We start from the raw sequence: 23759 nt of genomic DNA on the forward strand, positions 1-23759 counted from the left end.
TTTCATGGATGGCCCAGTGACAAATGGAGCTATATGCCAGGCACTATCTTCTGACTGATACACATTTCTTCACTGAGTCTTTTCATTGACTATGAGATGAGTACTCTTGTCTCTGTGCTACACGTGCACAAAAATAGTTTTACAATGACAGTATTTGTAAGTGTTAAATAGCTTGTTATTTTTTCACCACAAGAAATGGTAGGGACAGGATCTGTAGACAGGACGGCCTGACTGCAGAGCCCGGCCTCATTTGTTCTCACAGTGCTGTCAGCCCCAGGCCTTACCTGGCCAAAGACTGTCAACTGGTTTCAACACAGGTAGACAGAGTTTTTTATCTGTCCTTGAAAATTCTTAATTAAATCTCTGATGCCTCAGAAGTCTTCAATATTTTTAAATTAAAGTTTGCTGACCCCCATCCATTTCTTCAATGATTTCCTTTTCAGCTTGCTGGACTGGTGTGTGGTTTCATCATCAAATTACACACGAGTTGGCATGACCCTGGCTTCCTGCAGCAGCTTCACACGGTGGGATTGGTAGTCCAGTATGAAGGACTGCTGAGTACATACAGTGAGTATGGCTTCTGTACATGTTAAAGTCATATTCCTGTTCGTGGAATATTTGGTCCTTGGATTCTTCAGTAAAAATGAGAAGTAAAACTTCATAGCATCAAGGCCCTGGCTGGTGGCTCAGTAGATAGAGCATCAGCCTGGCATGTGGAAGTCCCAGGTTTGATTCCCAGTCAGGGCACACAGGAGAAGAAACCATCTGTTTCTCTCTACACCCCCCTTCGCTTCACACACCTTTACTCTCCCTCTTCCCCTTTTGCAGCTGGAAGCTCGATTGGTTTGAGCATATCCCTGGGTGCTGAAGATAGCTCGGTTGGTCTGAGCATGTGAGCCTCAGGTGCTAAAAATTGCTTGTATTCAAACATTGGCCCCTCAATGGGGTTGCAGGGTGGATCCAGCCAGGGTACATGCAGGAATCTGTCTCTCTATCTTCCCTCTAAAAATTTTATTGCATCAGCGTTACAAAAATAATGTCACTTTTTGTTTTTTGCATTCGCTTCGTAACTGTACTTTTACCCCTATTATGTTATGAAAATAGAATTATAGATTACTTCATAGTGGAGACCTAAGCAGCCATCTGGCTTTTTTAATAGAAAAGGCTCTTTGCCAACCTAGTTTCAATGACTGGATTTTTAAAGCCCAAATCTCTCATGCCTAGAGCTGTGCTGTTCAGTTCATAGTCTGGTGTGGTTGTAGAGCATTTGAAATGTATCTGGTCCAAACTTGTCTCTACTAGGTATGGGTAACAGATTTAGAGACTACTCAAAAATAGTTTTATATTAACAATTAGTTATTTTGTATTGATTTACAAATGACGTGATATTTTTGATATATTGCATTAAAGTATAGCATTAAAGTTAATTTCATCTTTTTAATTTTGTCTTTTAAAAGTAGACTACCAGAAAGTTGACAATTCTATGTGTGACTTGCGTTCCTTTTCTGTTGGACAGTGCTGATCTAGAATATTACTTGATTACCTCCTTCTTAGGTTGTACTTGTCAGTGTATCGAGATATAAAACTAGCATGAGCCTAGCTAGGATCTTCAATTCAGCCAACACTGCTATCTCCAGAAATCAATATCACTCCTGCCAATGGAAAGAGATCTGCACAACATTTTATTTCATAAAAAAGTCAAAATGACAACTGAGGAAGTGAGGAGACTGGGAGAAAAAAGGTGAAGGGATTAGCCAAAAGCCATGTTTACATAACACAGATACAGACAACAGGGTAACAATAGCCAGAGTGGGGCTGGAATGGTAGGGGAAAGAGATGTGGTGTGTAGATGGTATTTTATTGAGTTGTACTCTTGAAACCTATATGGTTTGGTGAACCATGCCATCCTAATAAATTAGAAAACAAAAATGAAACAGTTGGCCCTGGCCAGTTTGCTCAGTGGTAGAGCATTGGCCCAGTATGTAGAAGTCCTGGGTTCGATTCCTGGTCAGGGCATACATGAGAAGCGACCATCTGCTTCTCTACCTCCCTCCCCCTTTCCCTTCTCTCTCTCATCTTCTCCTCTCCCACAACCATGGCTCGGCTGGAGCAAGTTGGCCCTGGGTGCTGAGGATGGCTCCATGGCCTTGCCTCAGGTGCTGAAATAGCTAAGTTGCCAAGCAATGGAGTGATGGCCCCAGACAGACAGAGTGTCACCCCCTAGGGGCCTTGCCAGGTGGGTTCTGGTCAGGGAGCATGTGGAAGTCTGTCTCTCTGCCTCCTGGCTTCTCACTTAAGAAAGAAAGAAAAAAAACAGTCAAAATGTCTCTCCAGCTTCTCCTTTGGCATGGCTCTTATTTCACTGATGGAAACCTTCAGCCTGTGAGGAGAAGCACTGAGAATGGACTCACTGCATTCAGAAACTCATTCACTAAAATACTAGAGCAGATTCCCGCAGTGAGGTGGACTTCTAAGTGGCATTGTCTTCAAACAGTATGCCCGTAACCAGACTCTTCCCCCCCCCCCCCCGTATAGGTGATGAAATAGGAATGCTGGAGGACATGGCAGTGGGCATTTCAGATTTGAAGAAAGTTGCATTTAAAATAACTGAAGCCAAATCCAATGATGTCTTGCCAGTTATAACAGGAAGACGGTAAGTGATGCCCATTTTCTCAAGACCAAGCTTTGTTAGATATTTGTTGACTTGACGAAGGAGCTGAGGAGAGCTAAGCTTTGCTCTGGAAATTTTTGTTTTGTTCTCTTTTCCTTTTTGGTGACATGACAGGGGATGATCTTGAAAATCTCTTAGAAGCCTCATGACTGTAAATTGTATGGTGGTGAGGTGAGTATGGTCTTGCCTCCCCATGAAATATGAAGAATTCAAAATACCAGCTTTCATGAGAACACTTTTCTCTTTACTACTATCTAGTGTAACACTCTCTGGATATTTTTACTTTCACTGGAATTGTTTGGTTACTAGCATCAAAATTCTTATGACTTCACATTAAATTCTGTTAAAAAGCAGCAACATATTAGAAAAGCCGTATTTTCTATGTCAGGGACATATACCACCATTTTTCTTAATTATTTTTGACAATTCACTCCCAGGCTGAGATTTCTCAGAATGGTTTTAGATAAATGGCTTTGAAGGTCAGCATATGATGGGCAGAATATCAGAAATAATTAAGAAAAATGATTATGTGTAGTATAGACCTCCCAAGAGAAGAATTATACCCTATGGTAAATCATTTCAATCATGATTTCTCCAAATTATAACCATTCTGGTGTTAGCACTTTTCAATGCTTCCTAAGGATATTTGACATTTGAAAACATTTTCAGACTATAATGAGTGGTCTGAGAATATGAGTGTACTATAGAGAGAACCCTGTCTATGCTAGGGAGAGAGGAAGAGACTAAGTAAATTCAAACTAATCTTTTTTTTTTTAACCATAGTAAATATATGATAATTCTTTTTATGATGTGTGATGAATGACTTAAGATACATGGTTGCATGAAAGGCAGCTGCTTCTTATACATAAAGAAAAACCACGTTCTCTTAAAACTAAACATTACCTCTGCGCACTCAGGCTTAATTTGCCATTCATTGGAAGAAAGAGGAGTAAAATGACTCATATACACACTTGGAAAATAGTACCACTCTATAACACGATAAAGATTATTGTCAAAAGTGAGAAACTAATACTTTCATCACAATTTATGAGGGAAGCTTACCAGGGCACTTTATATAGGCAGAGTGCAGGTGGCTGTTTCTAAGGGCATTCTTCAGATTGTACCGACTTCAAACCGATCAAACAAAAGAGTGGACTTCCAGAATGGCCAAGTAAGCAACTGGGCAGATCTTCGCTTCAGAAAGCAACATTACTCATGGACAGAATTGTCTAAGGTTGTCCTCTGAAGACTACAGGAATAATGCACACACTAATTAGGAAGCACGTATTCAAGGAAAACTTGTGAGCGTTGCATGATATAGTTGGGGTCTGTGGCCTTTTCGCCAAGGGCTGCTCCCGTCAACCCAGCTCCATCATTGCAGTGTTGCTCTGGGAGGGTGACCCATGAAAACCAGCAGTTTCGCCACCAGAGACGAGAGGCTGACTTGACTTGAATTGTAAAGCAAAAAAAGCACACTCCTGAAAAGTTGTCAGAAACGGCTGACTTAGATCATTTCATTCACAGCAGCGTCAAAAAAAGAATTGCATCGGGCTGAATTTGACAAAGTACTCTAAAAACTGAACACAGAACAAATAAAACATTGCCTGGAGAAATTAATAAGATCCAATAAGTGGAAAGATAGCCCAGGCTCACAAATTAGGATTCTCAATATTGTGTAGATGGCAATTCTCCATGAATTGATCTGTAGATTCAAAGTAATTGCTATCTAAATCTCAGTTGTAACTTTTTGTAGAAATCAGCAAGCTAAATCTAAAATTTACATGAGAATACAAAGAACCCATAATGCCAAAACCAATTTTATAAAAGAAGTACAAAGTTGGAGGACTTGTACTTTCTGATTTCAAAGGTTACTATGAAACTCTAGTAATCAAGACTGGATAGTTCTGGCATAAGTACATACATATAGATCAATGGAAAAGAATGTGGAGTCCAGAAATAAACTATCAATATTACCTTTAGGGTCAGTCAGTTTCAGCAAAGGTGCCAAAACAGATCAATAGAGAATCTTTTCAAAACATGTTGCTGTGACAATTGGTTATCTACATTCATAGGGTAAACTAAAAATGTTTCACAAAGAGGTTCTTTAATTGTTCTGCGCTTCTTATCCTAACCCCAGCACTCTGAATAGTCCTGGTATCACAGGGTTTTCCCAATTTCTGGGTAAAACACTCAACATTTCTAGATACAATTTATACTTCATCAGAAGATGTCAAGATTCAAAATACAGGAGTAGGTATTCTGTTGACCATATTTTCTGAATCCTAATTTAAGTTTTCAACACTAAGCACTATGAATAGTTTGAATGAAAATTTCTAATTTCCAAAAAATATACCAGTGATACACTAATGTTGACAAATGATAAGGAACTCCCAAAAGCTAATCTTAAATAATGAAATTATTACATTGTCATCAGGCCATCATAAGTAAATAGGTTCATCGATAATAACCTAGCTCAATTGGTTAGAACATTGTCCCCATACACTCAGGGTTGCAGGTTTGATCCTGGTTGGGGCACTTAGAGAATCAACCAATGAATGCATAAATAAGCAGAAGCATAAATCAGTGTTTCTCTCTCTCCCTTCCTGTCTCTCTCTAAAATCAATGAAAAATAATAATAGCAATCAGTTCATGATTATTAAAAATGTTATAAATTATTTGGCTTGTTAGATTCACTATATTAAAAAGTTATCATTAAATTATTTTGTTATTCTAGTTACCGGTTCGGTTTTTAAAAAATAACTAAATCAAGAAAATAAACATTAAGGCTCTATGCACATGGCCCTGATATACAAAAAAGAACTAAAACATCCTTCCTCAGAATAATGGAGAGAAATCAAACATGTAAACAATCCTCCATGCCAAGTAATTTAATAGTGAAGTGAATGAAATGATTATTGAATGAATTAAGAATAGAAAACAAGCAGATAGCAGCCAAAAACCTAAATCAGTGCTATATTCCAACTGTTTTATTGTTTGTGGCCAATGAATCTAAAATAACATAAAGATGAATGGCACAAGCAATGCTTCTTCTCTGTCTTCCGCCTTCTTCAGTGAACATTACGTGGTAGAGGTGAAGCTTCCCGCAAGAATGTTTGAGTCTCTACCTCTACAGATTAAAGAAGGGCAGTTGCTTCATGTGTGTCCTGTGCTTTTTAACGTCGGAATCAATGAACAGCAAACTCTTGCTGAGAGGTAAGCTTCAGGTATAATATTGGGTCTTCGAATTTTCCTTTTATTTTTTTATTTTATTATTATTATTTTAAATTACAGTTTACATTCAGTATTATTTTGTATTAGTTCCAGGTCTATAGTATCATGGTTAGACAGTCATATACTTTACAAAGTGTTCCTCTAGTATTTCTGGTACCTACCTGGCACCATAATTAGTTATTACAATATTATTAACTATATTTCTTATGCTGTATTTTACATCCCCGTGACTATTTTGTAACTACCAATTTGAACTTCTCAATCTCTTTACTTTATTTAAACATCCTCCAAACCCCCTCCTCTCTAACAACCATCTGTTTTTTGTATCTGAGTCTGATTCTGTTTTGTGTATTTGTTAATTTTGCTATTTAGATTCCACATATAGTTGAAATCATATGGTATTTATCTTTCTCTGTCCAACTTATTTCACTTAGCACAATATTTCTAGGACCATCCATGCTATCACAAAGGGAAAGATTTTATTCTTTTTTTACAGCTAAGTAACATTTCATTGTGCATATATCTATATAGCATATATATACCACAGCTTTTTTATCCACTTGTCTATTGATGGGCACTTAGCAGGTTTTCTTCTTGATTGTTACATATGTGCTGACCAATTCCTATGTTTCTGCACATACAACTCCGATAGATTTGTATTATAACTAACAATTCCCTTCCTGTCAGTACTAAGTTATTTGAAGCAGCAACAAAAAAATACTTATATTTAAGGATTCTTGGCCCCCATCAATTTTAAATGTGTCAAAATGCTGTGAAAAATATTACTGCCAATAGTAAAATATTCACATGTTGGGGTTTTTTTTGTTTTGTTTTTTGAGTGGTTTTTTTTTTCTGAAGTGAGAAGCTGGGAGGCAGAGAGACAGACTCCCGCATGCACCCAACCAGGATCCACCTGGCAAGCCCACTAGGGGACAGTGCTCTGCCCATCTGGGGTGTTGCTCTGCTGCAACCGGAGCCATTTTAGCACCTGAGGCGGGAGTCCATGGAGCCATCTTCAGCACCTGGGCCAGCTTTGCTCCAATCGAGCCTTGGCTGCAGGAGGAGAAGAGAGAGACAGAGAGAAATGAGAGAGGGTAGAGTGAAGAAGCAGATGGGCACCTCTCCTATGTGACCTGGTGGGGAATCAAACCTGGGACTTCTACACACCAGACCAACACTCTACTGCTGAGTCAACTGGCAGGGCCTCACATTTGTTTTTTTTTAATATTCTTTATGTTTCTAAATACATATGTATACTTCAAACTTTAGAATTTTTTATGTTCATATATACTTCAGAATTGTAAAAGTTAGCTAATTGTATCAGCACTTCCTAGACCTAAAGCACAATTCATTTTCCTATTGTTTTATTTATTCAAATAATTGTTATTGGGGAATGCTAAAACATTTTTTGTAATAACCTGCTTAGTCAAACAACATTTGATTGTGTATAATCCCACAAGTCACTGTCAAACTTTTTTTGAGCAGAGAGAGAAATTACTTTTGCATCTTACATGATTCACATGCAGAAATGATTGAAAATGTAGATAACAGTTAAGATTGAAAGAACACATTTTTAAAAAGATTTTAGAGAAAGAAATTATCATGTTATTGTAAAGCCTGAATGGAGGAGTTCCCCCACAGGTAAAAATTTGGAGAGTTCAATACTTTTGAAATTTAAAATGCTTTCTTGTCTATAATGTACTCTCCAAAGGTCTCCTTCCTCCTGGGAAGCAGTTTAAAAGTTCCTAGCTTATTCTTTGCTGTGACTTGATCAGTATATTTTAGGGCTTTACCAGTGTTATTTACTGTGCTAAAAATACCACTCCATTTTCAGTCCTCTTGAATTCCAGTGATGGTCAAGGTGCCTGTTCTTATCTATTATTTCCAACAATTTCACCTGCTCCTCCTCTCATCCAAAATTATATTTTCTGTACCGCATAGGCTTTTATAATTCTCACTTGCCAGTGACAAAATTAGATCCCGACTTTGTATTGTATGTTTAATTTCAAACTGTATGGAAGCTATTAATCTCTCTTCTTGTAGTATACATCAATAAGACTATATAATTTTATTCATTGTGTTGGAGAAGATGTTTCATAATTAAGCACTTTTGCAAATCACTATCAAACATCAGATTATATCCCAGTCATTTTTATATTATTTGTCTCATAGCAGGTTCAATGGTTTAGGTCAGCGGTTCTCAACCTGTGGGTCACGACCCCGAATGACCAAAACACAGGGGTCGCCTAAAGCCCTCGGAAAATACATATTTATTTATTACACAATACATTTTTAAATAAAATATGTATTTTCCGAGGGCTTTAGGTGACCCTGTGTTTTAGTCATTTGACCCCCGCCAGGGTCACGACCCACAGATTGAGAATGCTGGTTTAGGTGAATGATATTTATGAATATAAATTACACAATTTGGGCAAAGAAGAACCAGCACTCTAAATTGATTGTTTCTTCTTTGGTATGCTAGAGTACTGAGTATTTGAGATTTGAACTAATAAGGGCCATGAGTGTGGTCTTGAGAGAGATGTAAGACTCTTTAATAAAAATAAATAAATAAATAAATAAATAAATATAAAATAAAATGTGAGCCTTTTCAAATAATAGATAGTGTGGTATTTTCAAGCCTTCTAGATTAGGTTAGTTTACATCATTCATGTTATTGTGACTATTTAGCTGATAGTCACTTTATTTAAAGGTCTCTTCCCTTTTCTCTCATCTCTCTTTACTAAAAATTGCATTTTTTTTCATACCTGAAAGCTGTATATGATACATAAGCCTTGAAAAGGAGGCAAAATGGTGACATAGGGAAAAACACGGAGAGAAGCAGGAAGGCTGAAATTCTGATACCAACCACTGATTTGAGCAAATCATTTCTCCTCTGTTCTCAGAGCCTCATTTTTCTGATTCAGAATTCTAACCTTTACTAGGCAACCTCTGTACGTTAGGTGTGCTATGTAATCCAGCTGTAATATTTACTATTTATTTACCCATAGCTCAACCGTATGTTATATATATCCATTCTTAAATGATAAGTAAGCACTAATTAGTCTGCCTGGGTTACCATAACAGACTATCACAGACTGAGTGATTTAAACAAAAGAAATTTATTTCTCACAGTTTCAGAGAATAGGTCTAAGGTCAAGATTCTAGCTTACTGGGTTTCTGGTGAGAACTCTTTTTGGCTCTCTTGCTTCGTGCTCACATGACCTCTTCTATGTGTGTACACAGAAAGAAAGCCAGCTCACTTGTGCCTTTTATTTTATTTTTTACAAGGACACTAATCCTATTGGATCAGGACCCCATCCTCATCACCTCATTTAACCTTTATTATTTCCTTAGCTGCTCCATTGAGGATTAGGGCTTCAACATATGGCCTTAGGGTGGACACAAAGCATTCAGTCCATAATACTAATATTACTCTAGCAGAGATGATAATTTTAAAATATGGTTAATTATAATGTCTGAAAAAGTTAGAATTGTATATTTCAGAGTATAGGAAACTGTAGATATTCCTGGGTCTATATTCCTGTCCTCCAAGTTTAAGTTTGTATCAACATTGAACATTGACTCTGTACCAGGCACTACTCTGCCAAGCTGTGGGGCACAGAGAGCATGGGATGTAACAAGAGGAATGGGCAGGATCTCTGTTCTGAAACAACTTACCATACAGTAAAGAAGACAGGTCAGCAAGATTTCATTTTGACTCATGTAGTAGTGAAGAGGTGGAAAGGACAGGGATAGTAGAGGAGAGTGGTTCATAGATGGGAGTAGATTTTGTTAGGGAGGTGTCATAAAGTAGATGAGTTGCCTTGCACAGGGCTCTAATGGGATAAATCAAGCTAACAAGGAAGAGAAGATATTCTAGTTAGAGGGGGAGAAGATGTGAAAAGTCCCAAAGGCATCGAAATACTGCTGCTACTACATATATTCCCACAAGGATTTTGATAGCATTTGTGGAGAGATTAGATGCTACCCTAAGGAGACTGGACTTTGTTCTTATGGGAAGAGGAGAAACAGTGATGTTTAGCAAGTTGATGTGATGAAACAGGTGTTAGACGAACTTCTCCAGCATTTCATTTACATCAACTATGTGCCTGGAACATAGCTAATGTTAAAGAACTATTTGTTGAAGCAATGAATGATCTGACCATGACGTAAAAGATAGATTGAAAGGGAAGGAGACTGGAGGCGTAGCACCTGGGTATTTGGGAGGCTTTGCATTCACTCTAGACTAGAGATAATGCAATGCCTGATACTGAATTTACAGTTGCAATACAAATAAATAATACAATAATTATATAACACAACTGTAAACCTCCTCTTGCCCACCCCGTATAATGACAGCAGTAAAGAAAAAGAGGGAAAGGAAAAGAGATGAGAAAAGATCAGTGAAGAGTGGGTGAGGTGGGAAAGAGTAGGGAAATCCAAACAGGGGCCGAGACTCTGAACCAGTGAGCAAGGCAAACTGTATTTATTTTTAAACAAAAGAAGGAAGTCGTTTCTGGTTTCGGTTATGTTACATTTGAAGTGGGCTGGAATAATAACACTGAAATTTTTCATTGACAACTGGAAAGACAAATTTGAATGGAGATATTTAGATGAAGACACACACATCTGGAAGCCATTTACACAGCATTCTGGTGTAGAGAGTCAGGTAGATTTTAAGTTTAAACCTAGGAAATGCTTAATGAAGACATAAGATCAGTGATATACAGGTAGAAAATTTTATCTTGAGAAAGAGGCAGAAGAGCATCTGTACAGAGGGTTTAGGCCTCATGGTGTAAACCTTTTTATACCTACTGCCCACTTTTGTATCTCTGTTAGTAGTAAAATTTTCTAACCACCCACCGGTTCCTCAGTAATGGTGATTTATAAAGTAGTATACAATAATTATATAACACAACTGTAAACTTCCTCTTGCCCACCCCGTATAATGACAGCAGTAAAGAAAAAGAGGGAAAGGAAATCAGAGATGAGAAAAGATCAGTGAAGAGTGGGTGAGGTGGGAAAGAGTAGGGAATTCCAAACAGGGGCTGAGACTCTGAACCAGTGAGCAAGCAAATTTATAAAGCAGAGTTACAGCAAGTTAAAGCATATAATAATAATTACTTACCAACTACTTTATGTTGGATTTTTGCTAAGTTTGGCAGAATAAATCTTTATAAAACAACTTAAAAACTATAGTTAAATCTATCTTTTTATTTATACTTTTGTTGCCCCGCTACCACCTACCATGAAAGCTGGAATGCCCACTAGTGGGCGGTAGGGACCAGGTTGACTATCACTGCTGTAGACAGAAAAAATAATTTTGGCAGAACTACTTCCTGGGCAATTGAAGGGCTCTGCATGTGCCCGTAGCACTTGACGGTGTGCATTAATTAGGTGGTGCAGCCTAGTGTCCAGTCCTGGTCAACTGGATCTCTCCTCAGGTATCATGGGTGAACAGGAAGATCTGTCGGGTAAAAAGAGGGAGGAAGTTTTTTTTGTTATTTGTTGTTCATTTGACCTCAGAAATACAGCCCTGCAGAGATGGGAAGACTAACATTAAGTGAATATCAATTATATACAAAGTACAGGGACTGGTGTTTTAAACTTGATATTTCATTCAAGTGTATATTTGGTGATTGAGATAATATTTTGGTGTGTCAAAAGGGGTTGATGGAATCAGGGCCAGTGGGGACTAGAACGTGTTTGACATCACCATTGTGCAATGTTGCTTTAAAATGGAGAGAGACTCCATAGGAAACTATATATTACCACCTATGTAAAAAGGAAAAGATCATGTGTGTTCCTTTCAGGTACTATTTTATGACCTATAATGGTTTTCTTTTTTCTATTTTTAGGTTTGGAGATGTTTCTTTGCAAGAAAGTATTAATCAGGAAAACTTTGAACTTCTAAAAGAATATTACACGATATTTATGGAAAAGATGCCTCCTGATTGTAAGTCTACAAGTTATAGGAAACAGCAATAATAATTTCTTGATTGTAAATCTTTGGAAGAGGTCAGCTATACAGGTCAATAGAAGAAAGAAGCGTGACTGGTGATATGAGAGCGATTCTGAGATTATTGGAGTCGAGAAGGCTGATTGCCAAGGTGGCGTGGCCCACCACACCTGCCTCATTGCCCTGATTGCTCTCCGGAATGCGCCCTGCCGCTCAGGCTAGGGCATTGGTGTCCGTGCCACTGGAAAATGCCACAAGTTAAAATAAGGAACTTGTGATTAGAAACCTCAACTGAATCCAATAGAAATTTTGTGCCCCTTTTAACCATGAAAAGACTTAAATAATGGTTTAGGTTTCTGACTTACAAGCTACATCAGGTGTATCATCCATAGACAGGGAGAAAATCGAATAGAATGCAAGTTCTACAGGGGCTATAAAGGGATATAAAGTGAGGAACCAGTTTATCATATATACTTACTATGATAGTTATGTGAAAATGTTAAGGCATCCAAACCTATAGAAATTTGTTTTACACTTCTGGGGTTGGGTGGGGGGGCATTGTTCATTTCTGTTCTTTTTTCCTACAACACTAAGCACATAATATTTGAGCAAGTTCAAAGTCAGAGAATGAAGAATGTCTTTGGGATTCATACATAAGTAGTATAAATATGTTAAGATATTGAAATAATTCACAATGATAAGACACTATTTTAGTAAAGTAAGAACTTTTTTTTAACCAAAAGCTATACTAAAAGCTGTTGCCAGATCACTAGCAATCTGTTCACTGATCTGTATATGGTCTCACACTTTAGTTTGAACTGTCTTAGGTGACTATTTAGGTTTTTCTTTTTGTAACAGTGAATCATGCCTCAAAATATAATGGCATATGTATGTCCATGTGTGTATGGTTAGAAAATTTCACCTGCAGTTATTTTATTTCATGTGAAACCATTTTAATGCCAAAATGAAGTTCAGTGCAGGGGATCCTTTGGCAGCCAGCACGTTTATGGATTTCAAACTTGTTAATTATTGAAAACTTAATATACACAAAACTATTTTGCAATAGGAATTAATGAAGAAGGGGTTTATTTAAGCCAAGTATAGTGCTGCCAAGAATGGACAGAGCCTTTCCTATAAATCTTTGCTGACTCTTTATCTGAATCAAGAAGTCCATGTCTGGAACTGGTGTCAGAGAGAGTGACAGAGGGGTGACTGAGGTCTGTTTGCTCTGTTCGGGTACTGAGTGCTGTGGGTTTCTCCCTCCGCGTTTTCTCTGAATAGGGATGTAGCTCTCAGACAGTTGTCCCCTCTGCCTTAAGGCACATGAAACCGTTGGGATCCCCTTCCCTCACACCCTGCCTGACCTCTAAGATCTACTGGGGAAGCTGCTGCTGCAGGTACAAGGGCTTCTCCCGCTCCTCGCTCTCTGGTCTTTCCGTTGGGTTTCATGATCTCAGGAACCTTTCAAGACCCTTTTTGTGCCCATCTAGATTATTAAGATGCTTAAATTTGGGGTTAGCAAATAAAAAGGGATAACGTACTTCTATAACTCACCAGCACAAACTGTTCCCTGTTTTAGCATCACCATCACATTTGCTACCTGATTTGGAGCAAACACAATGGTGATTTGATTGGATGAAAGGCTTCTTTCTCTACCCTTTCAATGAGGAGTAAGCAAGTATCAATTTATCATTGCAGATCTCTCTGTTTTCTCTTGATAAAATGCCTATCTCTTGCCCTTTCTCCAAACAAAGGAGAAAGATGTTGTCATACAGGTCTGTTGGAATGTTTTCACTTGTTAACTCCTCTGTCAGTGTTCTAAGGGTGAGATCAAAAGGAAAAGCAATCAGGGCCCTTTGTGAGCTAAATATTGTAAATTGTCTTTACAATACTTCATATCCCTGTTCAATATATACTTCCCTTAATGGCTCTGCAATATTAAAATGACACCCTCACCCCACGTCATTACTCTGCTACCGTTCGTGTTGACATATCCTACATCCAGCCCTCTGTGACTCAAGGCTGGCTGGCATGAACTGTTCCCATGATCAACAAAAGAGACAAAGAAATTTGCTTCCTTCTTGCATTTTACAGCATCCTGGACCATCACAGGTCTCTTGCATACCCCTGAAACAATTGCTGAGGTCAGAGTCAAGCTCTTATTGGCTTAGAATTAGATGCACATCTCTGAACGAGTCCCGATTTCCAGGGTGATGGGACCGTACCGACTGACTTCAGAGTGAGATCGGGGCTGATCCCCTATGGATTTGATACCTGCTACACAGTGGGAAATGGGGGGACAGGGATGGGAGGGCAGCTGTCATTTCCATTTCATCTTGGAACACTAGGACAATCTAATGTCATTGACCATATGGTGACACAGCCATTGCCTTGGCCTTATGAATGTTGCAGTTCAATCGGCTGAGAGTCCGCAGCCCACTTCTGTTCACTTGTCAGCACCCTGTCTTTGATTCAGGTCAAGGTCATACTCAGAACTCTTGTTGAAGAAGCGCATTTGACAAAACAAGGAAAAGAGCCTACTCACAAATGCTCAGGACTTGTCTGTTGTCCCATCGGGGAGTCACTGGGTTTGTGTGAATGTTTGTGACTGTACTTCTGTGTGTGTATGTGTAAGAGAACATTTTTTTTTTTACTTTGGAGAAATTCTGCCATTTGCCTGAGAAAGTAGGCATCCTAAAGGCTATGAACTCTCTTAAAAGCTACTAAGGTCTTCCTCTCTTTTTTAGAATTGGCACAGAATTTAATGTAGCCTCTTCCACCAAGACTTTTATCATATTAATTGTTTTCCAGTATAAGTCAATGAAGCTTGGTGGGGTTATTGTCCTTATTTTGCAGTTGAGAAAATAGGGAGAGAGAGTGATGCAACTTGCCTACGACCACATGTCAAAACGGGCCGATTTGGCATGAAAAATCATTTTTTTTGTCCCTGGAACTTTGGCTCAGTGCTTTCCTTAAAAATAATTATGGAAGTATCAAACAAATAGGAAAAATAACAGAACGTGCAGTAATAAAACACTTGAGAACTCATCCCTCAACCTCACAGAAATTTTAAGAAAGAAATATTTTCAGTTAAAGGAGAAGTCCCTTCCTGTTTCCGTCTCTAACTTTCCAACCTCTGAGAAGGTCAATACTCAGAATTTGGTGTTTTGCATCATCATATACATTTTTACTCCAAATGAATGTAACAAGAGAAAATATGGTACAGTTTTGCACATTTAACTTTATGTTATTGCTCTTATCTTGTATGAATCCTCCTATAATTTGCAATTTTTGCTCATCATAGTTTTTAGTATAGATCAATTTTATACATATAGCATTTATTTATCTTACCCACTGTATATTACTTTGCAACACTGTGTAACAGTTTACTGTTCTCTTTATGAAACTTAAAACTTTTTTTAATAGTAAATGATAAAGCAATGAACATTCTTTTACCTTTCACCTTTTGGTGACATTCTTCAACCCCATTTGAATCAATACTAGTCCCATGGAGATAGACATAGAGACTCATTGCTCTGTCTAAATCTGATGTTAGAGGAATGCAGGAGTGAGTAACAAAAACAAATTTTAGTGGCTGTATTTATTTTTGAGAAAACTGATTTTCAATCTGAAACTAACCCATATGCCAAGCCACACCAGGATTTTTAGTGGCTATATCAGAATCTATTATAACATCTTGAAATCTCACCGATTCATCCACAAACTAGCCAATAATACTTCTTTCAGGAACCAGATCTGAGTTTCTGAGGCCTGCAAGATTTTTGTCAGGTTGAAAAAAACAATATTGGCAACAAGCAAAGTGTTAGATTGACAGGGATGTGCTCTGAATATCCAGTTTTATCATTATGGAAACAGAAATAGTGGCCTGAAAACTGTAAGCACTTAAAATGATGTCCTTCTGAAAACCACGCCCTGGGGCGAAGGGGTCACATGATGAAGAAGCCACCTGTCTGTCTGTGCTGGGGCGAAGGCTGGCCATTCGGTTTCTGTTTGGTAGCTTTATGGTCGGTTTCAAATGGCATGTCAACAAGGAGACTCATTTATTTTGAAAAAATTATGATGCTTTCTTCTGGAGTCTCAGAATCCGAAGAAGCTGGTCTGCTATGTGAAGGCTGGAACTGCTTTTTAGGACCCACCACTAACTGTGGCGACACTAGCACCGACTTGGGGGAAATTACTGGCATAAGAATTGAGCAACTAGGTTTTTTCATTTGATTCTGGCTCTGACTATGAACCCTGTGGAAAGGTCACCTAAGCAGCATGGACATGGCGTTGCGCTAAATCAGTGCTTTGCAGAATTTTTTATTTACCCTGTATATTCTCTTGATTTAGACTAGCCTTTCTGTGGTAAGAAATGGAAGGTTATAACTCATGTCTCGCCTATGCCCTGCTTTGGTGGAAGCAGGCATCCTCATTAGGAATGTTTTTCTTGCTAGTTTAATAGTATTATATGACTGCTTGACATTACCACAATTGCACAGAATAAGGAATGGGGAAACTGAGACATGTTTCTAAGTAAAGGATAAAAGTAGGGGATTAATAAGTACGATTATCCTCCCATAGTTTGCTCCAAATAGCATTTGTCGTTATTTGCAAATGTATTGAGGGAAATTTCATGAGCAGCTTAATCCTGTTTTCTTTTTTTTTCTCCTTTTTTTTCAGACATTTCGCATTTTCAAGAACAAAATGATTTAAAAGGATTACTAGAAAATCTCCATCAAAATATTCAAGCCAAAAAAAGGAAGAATGTGGAAATCATGTGGCTGGCTGCTACGGTAAGCACTGTCCTGTCTGACTTGCTGTCACCGTGAGGACCGGCAGGCATTATTGGGTGTCTACTAGGTTCGGGTCAACCTGTGCTCTCTGAGTGACCAGATGTCATCCTTCATGATCTAGGAGATTAAGCAGTTTCAGTGCCGTTGGTAGTGTTGTCAGTAGACTAGAACACAAATTTGAAAAAGAAGATCTCATTGAGAATGAATCCTACTCTTTGGCTTTTCTCACAAATCCTGGGTGTGTTTGACACTTTGTGGTTGAAAGGAAGTGTGTTTAGTTTTCTTGAGGTTGCATGTTTCGGTGTCAGTCATCCACATCATGCTCTAGAGATGTATGAGTTCAACAGAGTATAGTTACCAGATCTCTGACTTACAGTCTCAGTAAAACTCCTGGATATATTGTTCAATTAATGAACTGAGCATTTGTTTGTTAATTTAGATATTAGCATACAACGTATTACTGATGGATTGCTCTTAGGGTAATGAGTTGTATGTGGTATGGCACTTACTCACTTAATAGCTCCTCAGGGTAGATGGTCTTCCTGCTTTCCCACCCCAGATTTCTACAAGAGCAAGCAAGAGAATCTTGCCTGTGTATTGTGAGCTCTTATCTGGCACATATATATGATATATACCAGATATATGTATGGGCATAGCTCAGATGAACTTAGGAATTTTGCTAAACATTCAGACCCTCTGGAATAAATCTTTTCATTAAGAAAGGCACACATTGGAGATCTCTATGATGAATTCTATGCTTATAGTTACTTCTCAGTGTTGCTCATGTAATTTGGAATTAGGTTAACCCCCTGGTTGGCAAACTGCGGCTTGCGAGCCACATGCAGTTCTTTGGCCCATTGAGTGTGGCTCTTCCGCAAAATACCACATGCGGGCGCTACCTCAATAAGGAATGTATCTATCTATATAGTTTAAGTTTTAAAAATCTGGCTCTCAAAAGAAATTTCAATCATTGTACTGTTGATATTTGGCTCTGTTGACTAATGAATTTGCCGACCATTGGGTTAACCCGTCCTCTAAGCATCCTCTATTCATTCTCTGTCAATAGCATTTAAAACAGAGCCACCCCCCCACTGTCATTGCTTCCATTATAATTCAATATTAGTCCCTCTCTTCTGTGGAAAAAGAATGGATGATTTACCATGAATCTAGATATAAAATAATTTACCAGAGCAAGGCAGAAGAAAGTTGCTTCAGTTTCCCTTCCTGCCCCCTTGGGGCCCACGGGAAGAACATCAAAGGGCACTATGAAATGTGGGTCCCGGCAGCTCATTTGCACAGGTCACACTCAGCACCTCAGCACTGTGCCGCGTGCGTTACATGAAGGTTGTGTTTATCAGTTCTTTCCCCAGTGTGGCTGCTCTTCATATCTTCAAACACTTCTGCGGTCGTTAATTCTCACAAAAATTCGCAAAGGCATGTAAGAAGTTATTTTTGCTCTTTCACTCAGAAAGTGATAGCATGAAAGAAGTTTGATCATTTCCCAGGGCTGCCTGACCACTTGGGGACAGGTAAATGTCGTTATAGCCAGACCATGCAGCTGTGGAAATAGGAAAAAGAAGGATGCACACGTGCAAACACAAGCGTATCTTTTTTCCTTAGTATATGTACTTGCCCATATGAATATAGAAAGATGTTTTCCCATAAATTCCATTCATTCCTGAGATACTTTTCTGGAATATCTATACTGACCGCATATGGGTTACTCACAACTTCCTGTGGCGTGGATGGATACATAGCATCCGGAGTGTGGACATTTAACGTCCCATGGGAACTCTGACTGTATTATTACTAGAATGCCTGTAGGCTGAGACCTCTGTTTCAATATCCTGTAAACCGAGGACCAGGATAGTACTCTTAAAATGAAGAAATATAGAAATCCCTTTTGATATTTTCCGAAAAGCTTTTACTGCTGCCTCTATTTCTTCTCCCCCCTCTTCTTTAAATCTATTTGTGAAAATATGGCTTTTGATAAAGTTTTACATTCTAATCGAAAAATATACAGCTATGTGGTTTTATCTGATCTGAGTTTTAAAAAATAAAAAATGAGGATCTAGAGACCAGCTGCCAATCAGATGTGTTAAATTAGGCTCATATAGTTCAAAAAAAGTAGAAATGCAGAAACCAGGATCCAACTGTCTACTCTAATAGAATTGCCTCTGCCTCCGCCCGACTTTAAACACTAAGTACCCTAAGTAAGATATTGCATATAATAGTGACAATATAGATAGATATTCATTCTTTTCAAAAATCATATCTCATAAGTGGGCATTGAGGTTTATATTTTATTACCACAAATATAATCAAACCTCTGTTATTTTATATTAAAAGTTTTGAAATACTGTTTATTTGAAAGGATTAGAGTTCTCTAGATGAAAAATGACTATATGGTGAAATCATACTCTCACATTTCTCCAGTCACTTCTATTGAAAATAGTGAGAAAGTACCAAAGGTCTCATAAGGACTGGTAAATCCTAGGTTACATATAAGAATATGTAACCTTAACAAACTGTGCTATTACATCTTCCCCTTAAAGTAGACAACTGTTAAAACCTCCTTGAGGGAAGATGGTAAGGCAGACTTGTATTATGTCACAATAAATTTATTTTAAATGCATGTTGCTTAGCATTGCTGATGCTGAACTTGATTGTCGGTACCACATATCAGGTTCTGTTATAGGATAGGGAAGAGAAAGGAATGGAATAATTCATGTGTTAACCATTAGGTGATGAGAAGAGAGATGATTGCTTCTCCACTTCTCCTGATTTACATCAGAAAAACAAAAAGAATTACAGAGAAAAACAGAATAGAATGGAGAATGGAAGTTAAAGACTTGGTTCTTAGAATTAGGTAGACTTACATTAGCATCCTGGCTCCATTCTGTTGTACACAAATTACCTAACCTATCCAAACCTCAAGGTCCTCACTTGTGCCTGACCTGTGGTGGCGCAGTGGATAAAGCATCAACCTGGAAATGCTGAGGTCGCCGGTTCAAAACCCTGGGCTTGCCTGGTCAAGGCACATATGGGAGTTGATGCTTCCAGCTCCTCCCCCCTTCTCTCTCTCTGTTTCTCTCTCTCCCTCTCTCTCTCCTCTCCAAAAATGAATAAATAAAATTAAAAAAGGTCCTCACTTGTAAAATGAGAATAATTTACCTTCCTCCAGGGTTCATGTGCAGGAAATTAAATTTCAAATCTGTATGAAATGTATTAGCATGGTATCTGGTACACATTAGATGTGCAATTAACAGTGGTCATTTAGAAGGGGGTTTCTTATTTTGTATTAATGAATGGTTAATGGTGCCCTCATCTGATGTGCTGGTACCATATAGATATTTGAAATTTCATAACATAAAATCTGAACTAGCAAAGCTTTCTTAAAAGTAAGACAATATTAGGCATTTAGGATTCAAATCAAGTGTCTGATGTTCTTCACAAGTGAGCTCTTGTTCCTCAGCTGTGGTCATTATGGTTAACCGCTGCAGCCGGGGGCGGGGGGAGTGTGCCCTTCCAGGGAGCTTTGCTGCTTCTGCTGGATACTTACCATTCTATATGCCTTCAACAGCCCCCTCCCTACACCGGTCAAAGAACTATGTACCATATTTCCCCATGTATAAGATACATCCTTCTCTGAAAAATTTCCCACTTTTTGGCAAGGATGAGGAGTTGTATGGATTTTACAATGAATAAAACTTGGGTTCAATAACTTTATGTAATACTTTTTTTTTTCAAATTTCGGGCCCCAAAATTAAGATGCATCTTATACATGGGCGCATCTTATACATGAAGAAATACAGTAAAATCTATTCCACTAGCTTCATGAGATGAGAAGGTACTGTTTTACATTCAATAGGGCAGAGTGAACCAATTGACTGTCATAGTAACATAAATCTGGCATGTTTAGGTGGTGAGGAGTCCCACACTTTAGAGCAACCAACAAAAGAACAATGAATGGGGTGTACATCTGTGTTACAGATTTGTCGCAAACTAAATGGTATCCGTTTCACCTGCTGTAAAAGTGCCAAAGACAGGACATCGATGTCGGTGACACTTGAACAGTGCTCAATCTTGAGAGATGAGCACCAGCTGCACAAGGACTTCTTTATCCGAGCGCTGGACTGTATGAGAAGGTATTCCGCTTGTCTTTAACTTCCTCTTAAAGTCGTGCTAAGGTTTTTGTTGATTTGCTTGTTTGTTTCCCAAATACCGATTTTATGGGAGGACTAAACATTTAGTCACTTCACTGCATTTCCATGCCTTATACCTCATGACAGAAAAGATAATATACTTTTAAATATCCCCCCTTCTCACTTTTGGCAATAGAAGAGACTATGGCTGGATTTTGATTACATGCATGGAGGTTCCATTTCAATAGCTCCTTTAGACCTAAGTTAACAGGCTCTGGTCTTTTCCTGTATTCTATTAGAAGAGCACAGCTTCTTTATATGTAAGTAGTTAGGAGCATGCACAAAATAAAACTGTCATTGTCCGAAGAAGACCTTTACAAATAGCAGCTAACAGGTGATCTTCTCATGGGTTGCAGGTTCTCCAGGTTGGTAGCCTCCTTCTTAAAATTATTTTCACATCACTCGTCATAAAGATGGGATGACACTGATACTTTAAAATAGAGAATTAACATTGTTACTCTGCTGACATTTAAAATGCTGTACCTGAAGTCATGTTTCTTGATTCATTTCCACAGTAATTAAATCTAAAGTCAAAGCCATAATGGGAAGGGAAAAGGGCCCCATTCACAATGTCTGTCAGCAAGGACACACGTTAATTAAAAAGTTAAATGAAATTGTCTCTTTGCTACAGTGACTGATTCAGAACAGCAGGCAGCAAGGACAGACTCCTTGTCCCCAGAAAAGACTACCCTGTGATGCTCTGGAGAGGGCTGCTTCTTATCTGCCATGTGCCATGTCATTAGCTTTCACGCTCCTTTCAGAGGCTCTAGTCTTTCAGTGGAGACTTGGGTGCTTTCTGTGCCTGCGTGTTTTCCCGCTAATGAGAGGGTTCTGAAGTCCTCTCTTTTACCCCATTTCATGTCTCCTGGCATCTCCATTGTTCAGTGGTGTTCTATGATAATTTTTTTGATAGAGATATAAGGATGTCTAGAGGCCTGACATGAACATCTCAGCCATATAAAACACGTTTCATTGATATATATTTATATATATAAAACTTCTTTCAAAAATAATCTCTCTTTTCAAAATAATCTATCAGGACTAATGGGGGAAATTCAGAATCAGAGTATGAAATCTGCTGCTGCACATAAAAAGAATAAAAGTGTCACGGTGGGTGAGCACAGGGGCTGGAGAGGAGGGCAAGGACATGTGACATGGGAGATGAGACACCGGAGGACCAAAATTATTCAACCAACATCAATTATCTAGAAGGTGAAATTGTTATTTCTTTTTTCTTCTTCTTCTTCTTCTTTTCCAAGTGAGAGGAGGAGAGATAGAGAGACAGACTCCCTCATGCACCCTGACCAGGATCCACCCAACTACCCCCGTCTGGGGCATTGCTCCCAAACAAGCCATTTCAGCTCCTGAGGCACAGGCTCCATGGAGCCATCCTTAGAGCCCAGGATGATGTGCTTAAACCAATCAAGCTGTGGCTACTGGAGGGGGTAGGGAGAGAAGCGAGAGGGGAGGGGTGAAAAAGCAGATGGGTGCTTCTCCTGTGTGCCCTGACTGGGAATCCAACCAACCCAGGACATCCACATGTCAGGCCAATGCTCTGCCACTGAGCCAACCATCCAGGGCCCTTGTTACTTCTTTATTGAAGGTGGAGGTAATGGGGTTTTTTTGACAATATTTTTCAGTGTCGCGGCTTTTTAGGAAAGGGAGAGGATTTGCAGGGGCCACCCTCCAGTGGTTATAAAATGCACAGTAGAATCGCCTTTTTAAAGGAGTTTAATTTTTATCTTTTTGAATGCATTGAAGTCTTTTTTATTTAACATCAGTCGCAATTGGTTTTACCTTTGAATTATTCTAACCACCCTTTGGGCTATTTGCTCTGGACTCTTTGAATTTTACCAAGCATATAGCACTGCTTTCCTACTTTTATTTTTTTCCTTCTCTATATTAATTTTTCCCATTTGATTGTGTTTATCTTTGTAAGAGTTTCAAATTAGTATTTGTAGTTGAGTAAAACGTGTTGATGAAGAGAAATAAAGCTTTGCCTAGCTGCTTATTCAGAAAACCCCACAGCAGCATAAGCTGCATGAGAAGACGTATTTCTTTTTTCTTTTGTTCAGTGCAGTGACGGCATGCCTAGAACAATGCCTGGTAATATGTAGTCAGTTCTTAATAAATATTTTGTAGGTGAATGAATGAATGAAGTTCAGGTTCTATATATTAGGAAGTTTTATACATACAAAGGAATATGGAATTAAATATATCAAATGATCACTCAATTGTGACATATTTATAAGCAAAAGTTTCGTAAGATAAAAGCGAGAACTTCAGAGAAGTTATGATACAAAATCATAGCAAACAGGCTATAAACAACCTACCTTAGGTCACATTCTGCATCCACCTTTTGTACAGAGTACAAAAATGTCATTCTCTATTTTCCTACCTATCCAGTATTTATTTGCAGCTGCACACTCCTGACATGAACCTCTAGTTAAAATCTGTTTGAATGGCATGGGAGAAGAAAACCATCTTCAGATTAGAAAGTTGGCAAGATGTCTGAATTGATCTGACTCTGTAGGGAACTCTTAATAGTTGCTAATATTACAAGACCAAAACAATGATTCTTTTTTTTTTAATAATTTTATTTTTTTAATGGGGTGACATCAATAAATCAGGATACATATATTCAAAGATAACAAGTCCAGGTTATCTTGTCGTTCAATTATGTTGCATACCCACCACCCAAAGTCAGGTTGTCCTCTGTTACCTTCTATCTTGTTTTCTTTGTGCCCCTCCCCACCCCCTTTCCCTTTCCCATTCCCCCCTCCCCCCATAACCACCACACTCTTATCAATGTCTCTTAGTTTCCCTTTTATGTCCCACCTACATATGGAATAATGCAGTTCTTGGTTTTTTCTGATTTACTTATTTCGCTTCGTATC

General features: G+C 38.5%; 1 protein-coding gene across 15 annotated transcripts in view; it reads left to right on the forward strand.

Moving 5' to 3' along the window:
- Positions 1 to 23759, forward strand: part of INPP4B (inositol polyphosphate-4-phosphatase type II B) — a 708587-nt gene that overhangs the window by 632208 nt on the left and 52620 nt on the right. For all 15 annotated transcript variants that reach the window (XM_066232845.1, XM_066232867.1, XM_066232856.1 and 12 more), the window contains 6 exons: positions 444 to 567; positions 2536 to 2653; positions 5744 to 5884; positions 11761 to 11858; positions 16545 to 16657; positions 20651 to 20805. In XM_066232845.1, the coding sequence (XP_066088942.1) occupies positions 444 to 567; positions 2536 to 2653; positions 5744 to 5884; positions 11761 to 11858; positions 16545 to 16657; positions 20651 to 20805 (749 nt within the window). The remainder of the gene's footprint in view (positions 1 to 443; positions 568 to 2535; positions 2654 to 5743; positions 5885 to 11760; positions 11859 to 16544; positions 16658 to 20650; positions 20806 to 23759) is intronic.

Source organism: Saccopteryx bilineata, chromosome 1 (assembly GCF_036850765.1).
Source record: "Saccopteryx bilineata isolate mSacBil1 chromosome 1, mSacBil1_pri_phased_curated, whole genome shotgun sequence".
NCBI classification, from domain to species: Eukaryota; Metazoa; Chordata; class Mammalia; order Chiroptera; family Emballonuridae; genus Saccopteryx; species Saccopteryx bilineata.